We start from the raw sequence: 8,893 nt of genomic DNA on the forward strand, positions 1-8,893 counted from the left end.
GGTACAAAGTGGTCGATGGCCAATTTCTGTGTAAATGTGGTGGCTCGGTCATGCTTTGTTGGTGGATAGCACATGCACGTGTACTAAATCAGTGCAATTTGAAAGTGACTGCAAAACGACGACGTACTGGATTTCTTTTCATGTCGAGAAATTTGTATTCTTGGATTCTCCTTTATTTCCAAGAAAAAAAGAAAAAAAATGCAGGCATCTAAAGAAATATTGCTGGACCCCACATAAAGGAAACCTCAAACACAAAGCTTATCATAAAAAGACTGAAAATAGAACTAGGTTGTGGATGTTTTGGTTCCCACTTGTTTTAGCTTCTTTGGATAAAAACACTTTAAAATAATTCTCAAAAATAAATAAATAAAAACTGCCATGAAATTGAAACCGCTTAAAAAACCTTTTTTAAATGTAGTTTGGCAAATAGATGATATAATGTTACAAATCATTTAGTTATCAAATATGTAATAACATTTATTCATATATACATATATATGTAGCATTTTTCACGAGCCTAGATCATTGAATCTATATTGTGCAATAACAATTAAAAATGATACAGGATGACACGATTGAAATAGTCATATATAATACCTTTTGGAAACCTATATTAACCCAGTGAATTCTGTATTTTTGGATTGAATTTTTATTTACTTAAAAAACTTATTACCTTAACAAAAATTTTAAAAAAAAATGGTTTACACTATTTCTAAAAATAAATATTTATTTACGCAAGCTAATATAATTAAAACCTGAAATTGAGTATTATTTTCGTACATTCTAAAAAGTTGTGTGAAAAGTGAAAAACAATATGAAATAAGAGTATAAGTATAATGTTATATGTCCAAACAACAGTACTTTTTTCTTTTTTTTTTTCCAAAATTTTTACTTTCAATAAATGAAAATCTTTATTAAAAGCAAGAAGAAATGAACAACCTGATCAGAATTAGAAGACAAAAAAGTCGTTACAAGTGAAACATTTAATATTATAAATTTAAAGGACCACAGAAAATTGATTTTTCAGAAAATTTATGCATGCATATTCAATTTTGTTGCACCGTCCAAATTATATACTGCACATATTTACATGTCTTTTCTATTAGATATTTCAGATGTAGGTCTTTTCCAAACCTTAATTTTCTTTGAAAAATATTATACCATTGTCCACATTATCGGGTTCTCTCACTGCCCCACTTTAGTCTTCTATTTCATATAAGACGACAAGAAGAATTCTTCTATTAAAAAAAAAAAGAAGCTACAAATAAAAAATATTAATAAAATACATTAATTTTAATTTTTCTATTTTACTTTTAAGATTCGGCAGGTAAAATTAAACATTTTTTTGAAATATATTTCGTTAAATTGCCGCCAATCATGGACTACACAGCCTAATCTGAATCCAATCGCGGCCTACAAAGTCAACATTTTTTAAATGACTAGACACAACACTCGTAGTTGCATTATTGGTAGGGAATTTCATTTTCTTCTTAGCCTATCAACCTAATACCTAGTCTACTTAAAATCCCCAAGTCAATTACAAGTTATGACTTATAATATAGTTATGGTATACTATTAATTATTTAAAGTGAATTGAGGGACTAAAATTTTAGACATTTGTTGGTTGAGACTCAAATACAATGTCCATGAAACCACAACCCTCTCATATATGGCATCAGTATGCGTGCTCCTTTCCTTTTAAGCTCAAAAACTAATAATATGATGTTGAAGGCCATGGAAAAAGCATGAGAGAAATTCAAGCCTGCCAGTGGAGAAAAACCACTAGCAAAGTTTTTATAAAAAGTAGGTAGAAGATATTGACATAGTGTTCCCAAAGATAACATAGTAACACACACTTGCACACGCACACAATAATTTATTCACAATCTCCCATTGCCAACGTAGTGGAAGATTGCGAACTTATTCTAGCCAAACATACAACATGATATTACTACACAACACAAACACAACCACCATCCCAATCACCACTTTAGCTCTTACTAGTGGCATACATTATCAAATGCCATACTTAATTAGCCGTGATCAACTAGAAGAGAGAGAGAGCCATAATTTCCTCCAAAAACATATCCATATTATCAATGGTGTGCTTTGAGAGGACCATCAACGTGGCAACACTTGTAGCTGATGAAAGTCTCCATAATACGAGGACATTCAGGGCATGGCATTGTCTCTGGAACCTTTCCGGCTTCGCTTGGGATATCAAGCCGGCTGCATTGGCGAACAACAGCAAGGATCTTGTTATGGTACTCTTTGAAAGCAATCTCGAACCCCTTCTCTTTGATCTGGTCCTTCCATTTCTCAAACTCATCCACAACCCTCAAGATTGTGAATCCATGACCAGAAACCACCACTGTAGACCCTTTGCTTAGCAAGGCCCAACCGCTCTCGTTCTTATAGGAAAGAAGCTTCTGAACCTCCTGTGTTACAGGGTCAGCCTGCTGATGATGAACCTTGGTGAAGAACAAGCTCTCAATGCCTGTCCAAAACCTCCCTATAATACCCAAATCTTCACCTCCTTTGCTGCTCTTTCCAACACTATATAACTCAATATTGATCTTTGCTTCCTTAAAAATTGGGTCATTAACAAGGATTTGTGCTCTCTTTGTGAACTGTTGGATCCAATCATTGTCTTTCCCTCCGTAGAAGAAAATGTACTTATCTTCTTTGATCTGTATATATCAAGGTCCAGCGTAAAAATGCAATCCACACTACAGTAAACTTAAACTGAAATGCATGCATATATACATACAATAATTCTCTAATCCAAGGATCCCTGACTTTATTAAATCAAAGATTTTTAATGATAAGTGTAAAGGTTTATGACATCTCATTTAAGATTTTTAGATTTAAATTCAAATAACAATTTATAATGCAACCAGCCGATAATCATGTGTCTCATAGGAAACCTGGATTTAATCAAATCAGGGATTCCTAATAAGAGCGATACTCTCTATGGACGTAGATAACTTACCCAAGTTGTAATAGCAGGATCAACATTGATGACAACCGAGCCGATCCAATTTTTGTCGTTCGTAACAATTTCGATTTTGTTCTTATTGAATGGAAAGGCTTTCATTCCATATAGACGAATTACGTGTAAAGCATTTGGATTTTCAACCTTTCCTTGTGGATTCATTACCACCACTGCAGGCTTGCCTTTAAAGTTCCACTCTTCTTTGATGAATCTGATTCCTGCAATTGGAGAGAAGTATTGAACAACATACCATGGCATCTTAACCCGAATGGTTTCGAACTTCTTTTTGAGTTCATCGGTCCACTGCTCAACAATGGGGATCCAAACAATGGTGTATTGGTTATCTTTCTTGGTTGCTTCATAAATTGGTTTGAGAATATTAATATCCTCATCAGTGATTTCAAGGCTCGAAATGAAAAGCAACACATATTTCCTCCTCAGGACATCTATAGTAACCTGGTATGGCAAAATTGGAAAAAAAAAAAAAAAAAGAAAGAAAGAAAAAAAAAGCGGAAAAAAAAAAGAAACAAGAAAAAAAAAAACTGTGAATTTTGGTTGCCTATCTCACTTAAACTAGGCATTAATATAACTTTTTAAGCTTCGCCTAGTGATTAATAAGTTAATCAAAATACCAAAAAAATTAAAAATGTAACAAATGACTAGCATATATTAGCTTTTTGTTTTTCACTTTCTAATCCTTGACTTTTAGAAACAGAACAAGGTGCTAGAACCATTTTACAGCTGTTTATCTTATCGTTTTGGTGTTTGTTTATATTTTATTTTTCAATTCTACAAACCCCACAAGGAAAATGACCACCGAAAAAAAGTAATGTGGAAGTGGAAACATAACGAACCGTCTTGTTATTGGAACCATCAATGATAGGCTGCACATTATCCTTGTAAAAAATCAGGGCTTTGAAAACTTCCATAATTTCAGTAGGGGTATGGAAAAGTTTCCTAAGTCTCTTATAAATCTCTGCCTCCTCTGCATCATAATCAAAGAAGAAAAATTTATTCAGATCAAAAACTAATTAAACAAGAAAAACCCATCTTCCGTGCAAATGATTAATAATCAATACTCAAAACCCACCAATTTGTTTCTTGCAAATAATAAGCTGTATCTTAAGCTTGTTAAGGATGTAATGGATTTTCTGTGCATAGGGGGATAAATCATGAGGCTTGTCCCTGCAACAATAATAGCACTTTTCCTTAGAAATTGTTGACAAGCTTGATATACATAATAAATTCACTTTTCAATAAAACTTTTGGGATTGGTTATAATTTAGTAGAAATTGAAACAGCTTGATTGCAGAGAAAGAAAATACGGTAAAATACTAAAGAACTTACTCTTCACTAGTGAGAATAGTGATCTTAGTAGCACAAGCCACAGTGGTAATGATAGCCCAGAAAACATCAACTGGGATATGATCCATAGCAACAGCCAAACCAGGAACATCTTTTTGATCATAGGTAGAGAGTTTCTCGAGCTCGAAGATGATCTCGATCACTTGCAGAGTGGCTTTGATTAGCCCATTAAGCTCAACAATAGCTTGCCTTCTTTTTTGCAAATCAGCAGGCTTGAGAATAAAAGGTACCCTTTTCAAAATGGCCAAAGATTTGGCAAGGTGGTCTGATTGTTGAAGCTGAGCAAGGTGCCAGAATTCTCCGTATTCCATAGTGAAAGCTGCGAGAGTGAGAACTGCCTTTGCGTCCCATGAGTAGCTTGAGAGCTTGTTGAGAATGGCTAAGGTTGAATTGTGGGCTATTTCTTCACCAGGAGGTTTGCAGGAGAGCTGAAATTGGAAATTTCATAATTAGTTTTTGACCATTTTAGCAAATATGAAGAATTTTTAGGGGGCAGAAATTGAAAATGGATGGAAGTTTAAGAACCTCGCAGCCAATTGATTTGAGAGTGCATAGTGGGGAGCTGAAGCTGGTTTTTGGCGGCTTTTCGTCTATGGTTTCCACATGAACTAGGGTCCCCTGCAGTGGGTATAGCAATTAGTGGCAACTGATTCGTTAGCAGCGAACATCGTAGCATTTTAAGTCTTTTTGTGGCCCTCTAAACATTTATTTAAAAAATAATAATAATAAAAAACTGATGAAGAACTTTTTAGACATTAAAAACGAACATTAAGGAGGCTACAATTTTTTTGTTACACTTTTTCTTTTGAGTGGAGCAGCTAAATATATACTCCACAACATCTGGAATTATTAAAATATATTTTCATAAGATTTTTACTATTATTATTTTAAAAGGGAAATAAATAATAGTATTTCGGGAAACGACAAAAAATAAAATATTTTAAGATTTTGTCTTTTTAGTTTCCAGTTGGAAAATTTTATATATTTATTTGAAAAAATTGTATTTTCCAATCTCTTTAATCTAAGCTTCTTAAATCATTGCAAAATAAATTATCAGGCCACCAGAACATTTTCAACAGAACAATCGTACGGACAGAGGAAACTAAATAATTATTAAAAATAAAAATCAAGCACAGTTACACTCTCTCACTCATACTGACTGGCTGAGGTTATTACTCCGAGATTGGAGCCCAATCTAGCCCTACCAAATTAACAATACCATAAAATGTTGACAAAAATATTAAATGAGCAAAAAAGTCTTTAGATTCATTCTCTAAAGCAAAACTGTCCTGCACATTGTCTATCTTTAATTTCTCATATACCATTTGCTGTTTAGTATCCAAAATATAGACATCTAAAGGTTTTTAAAAGAGAAAAATATCAATTTTAAACATCGTTCCAAATAGTTCAAAACTGTATATATATATATATATACACACACACACAATATTTATCTATTAGACGTAGTTGCCTAGTGAAAAATTACTGTATATATACCTGGACAATGTTATCAACGATCTGGGTTGAGCGTTTGATGATGCTTTCGACGATCAAGAAGAGAGAATCGACATCAAAGGTATTATCTGCATGGACATGGGTTGCATAGATAGACTCCAAGATTTTGTGATCAGACAAGGTAAAGAGGCTCAATTCACCTTCAAGGTGTTGAGCAGCTGTGGTGACTGAAGCATTCACCTTACTTACCACATTTGAAACCAAATTCATGGTTTAAAAAGCTGAAGAAAAAAAAACAAAAAAGAAAAAAAAGAAAAGAAATGAAAAGGGTTTTTGGAAGAAGAAGAACAGCGAGATGAAAGTGGGTTTTTTTTTCTTTCTGGTGGTGTTGCCGTTGTAGTGATTTGTACAGGCTATTTATAATGAATATTCTTCGTGTACGACAAAGGTTTTTCTTGCTGGGACCCAGTTTGAAAAAAAATCTTGTAAGGTGGCACAATTTGATTGGATGAAGTGTAATCCAATGAGAAAATGGAACTACATGCGTGTTTTTGAAGTATAAAATAAAAAGTAACTAGCTTGCACATGCATTCGACAATCAGATATTGATGTACTAGTTAATTTCCTTATCTACATGGTTGAACTTCTTTTTCTTATGAGAATTTATTATTATTATTATTATTTTTTTCTTTTTATGTCAGGTGGTTTTCTCATGTTTTCATATGTTCGATCGTGAAAGGAGCTATCATATAATTTCCATAATTTCATATTTTTTTTAAGGACTGAAATTGAAATAAAACAAAAAAGAAATTGAATTATTGATGCGTTTTCAACAAATTTAGTTGAGAACTTGATATATATAAATTAGATGAAGGTGCATCCTAAATTCTTTTTATAGTTCGAAGTTTGAATCCCAACAATTTTATTTCACCATTGAACATGTAAGTTCAATATATACATATATATATATAGATGTATAAGTATCCAAAAGGGTGTCAACTTTTGTTGTGGCTTAAGGCAATAGTTGTTGTACGACGTTTATCAAATATTGTTTCTAAATTTTTTAAATCTAATTTCAATTTTTTATTTAAAATATGCCTATTTTATTTACCTTTTCTGATAAGTCTTGATAATAAATATTTTATTGATAGATAATAAATCATGCAAGTGCCCAATGCTAATCAATTTAATTAAAATTTTCAAAAAAATAAATTAATTAAAGAATACACATTAAAACATCGTTTTATTTTTATATGATGAATACTAATAGAATCAAGATTAGCAAATTTTATATGATGAATACTCATAGAATTGAGAATTGGCAAATTATGAACATTGATTCCTAAAAAAAAAACAAAAAACATATATTATGAGAATTAACGATATAAGTTTATTAAACAAATAATAACTAGTTACTATGAGAAAAAAGAACTAAAAATAATAAAATTACCTTCTTTAAGGCTTTTTAAATCAAAATTTTGTAGACTTATTTATAATGTACAAGCAAAATCAAACAACTTAAACAGTTGGTGAATGAAAATAAAGAGAGAAAGGCAAGATGAGATTACTGATGAACAAAATGACGTATTTTAGCTCATGAGAAAATAAATAACTAATTTTTTTTTTTTGGGTAAATGAAATTTAATAGTTGATTGTTGCTGTTTTCTAAAATTAAAAGATAATTATTGATATAAATAATAAATTCGAATTAATGCCAAAAAAAAAACACGTGGAATTTAAAAAATTGGAGTTATAATAAATTGCATCAACTCCTATTTATTATTTATAAATTTAAACTACATGTCGAATTTAAAGAAAGTCAAAAATAATATATTTCTTAAAAAAAAGAATTTATTCAGAAAGTCAAAATTAATATATTTCTTTAAAAAAAAAGAATTTTTTCAATCTTATTTATTAAATAATAAATAATATAAAATAATATATATAACACTTTTAATATAGATTTTTTGGGTAAGTATAGACCTTAAGCCTGCCCAGTGTACCATCCCTTATTTCTCTTTATTCCAACAAAATACACCCGGAAAATAAATATATATTCTGCTGTCAGACCACTTATTCTTCATGTTATGTGGTGGTGGAAGAGGCCTATGCATGCTTCGAATTAGGTATACACAAGGGTCCACGACAGTAGGTAAATCCATTTTGACGTTTAAACTTGTAGAGCAGGTGAGGAAACCAATTGCTTACAATTTTTCATTAAAAAAAAAAAGTAAATTAAGAAATTAGATTGTATAGATTTTCAATCAAATCCATCTTGTCTAATGCAAACACACGGCAGAGTTACCACTAGAGCAAAATATTTGACCACATAATAATCAGGAAAATCTGTAAAGCAAAAATAAAAATAAAGGAAATTAAATTGAAAATGATAATCAGGAAAGTTTGTAAAGCAAAAATAAAAATAAAAATAAAAAATTACTGAGGAAATTAAATTGAAAACTTCATTAAATGTTTAATCTCCTTTCCAACATTTTTTTTTCATATATAAAATGTTTTTTTTCCCCCTTTTACAAGCTCGTACATTTATGGAACATCCTATAGGTGGGTAGCAAATGAATTTGCATACTTATAGCAGATTTCACATTTTTGAATGAAAATTTTAAAATTTGTTAGAAGTATTGTTTTCAACCATTTTAAATGCATTTAACAAAGACGTGAAGGAATACATTATGATAATTGGCACCTACTGTTTTGAAAAAAATGCTTATATTTTTTTATTTGAATAAAAACACTTTTATAAACTTTTTAACTAGTTACCATGGTTTGGAAGCAAAATAATAATAATAATAATAATAAATGAATAAATACAACATATTTCAAAATGCTCAATATATACATACATATATATATATATATATTGCTCTGACAAGACGTAAAAGGTAAAGTTTTCCATATTCTTTCTGGATAATTTATGAATGAACGGTGAAATTGCTACTTATGTGGAAATTTTAAGAAGATGCTATCTTCTTTCACCTTACAGACAAGCAAATCATATCCTTAAAAAATCTTTTGTTAGTCACCCTCTAATCAACAAAAGGACAGAAAAATCAACTTAAT

General features: G+C 30.8%; 1 protein-coding gene across 1 annotated transcript; it reads right to left on the reverse strand.

The window, feature by feature from the left end:
- Positions 1-1,746: 1,746 nt before the first annotated feature.
- Positions 1,747-6,202, reverse strand: LOC107423010 (protein SIEVE ELEMENT OCCLUSION B). Its single transcript, XM_016032516.4, has 7 exons — positions 5,858-6,202; positions 4,886-4,978; positions 4,343-4,788; positions 4,086-4,180; positions 3,850-3,980; positions 2,993-3,451; positions 1,747-2,690 (listed from the first exon to the last, which is right to left on the reverse strand). Exons 1-7 carry the CDS (start codon positions 6,083-6,085, stop codon positions 2,097-2,099), a joined length of 2,046 nt encoding a protein of 681 aa, XP_015888002.2. The 5' UTR covers positions 6,086-6,202; the 3' UTR covers positions 1,747-2,096.
- Between the last annotated feature and the right edge of the window lie 2,691 nt (positions 6,203-8,893).

This window comes from Ziziphus jujuba, chromosome 3, assembly GCF_031755915.1.
Source record: "Ziziphus jujuba cultivar Dongzao chromosome 3, ASM3175591v1".
Lineage (NCBI taxonomy): Eukaryota > Viridiplantae > Streptophyta > Magnoliopsida > Rosales > Rhamnaceae > Ziziphus > Ziziphus jujuba.

What these genes read in the sequence shown, in the direction of transcription:
- LOC107423010 (XM_016032516.4), bottom strand. Translation starts at nt 6,085, where the DNA reads ATGAATTTGGTTTCAAATGTGGTAAGTAAGGTGAATGCTTCAGTCACC. An exon ending in TCAAATCAATTGGCTGCGAG is followed by an intron (nt 4,789 to 4,885) that starts GTTCTTAAACTT and finishes TTCCAATTTCAG; the next exon opens with CTCTCCTGCAAACCTCCTGG. An exon ending in ATGGTTCCAATAACAAGACG is followed by an intron (nt 3,452 to 3,849) that starts GTTCGTTATGTT and finishes TTGCCATACCAG; the next exon opens with GTTACTATAGATGTCCTGAG.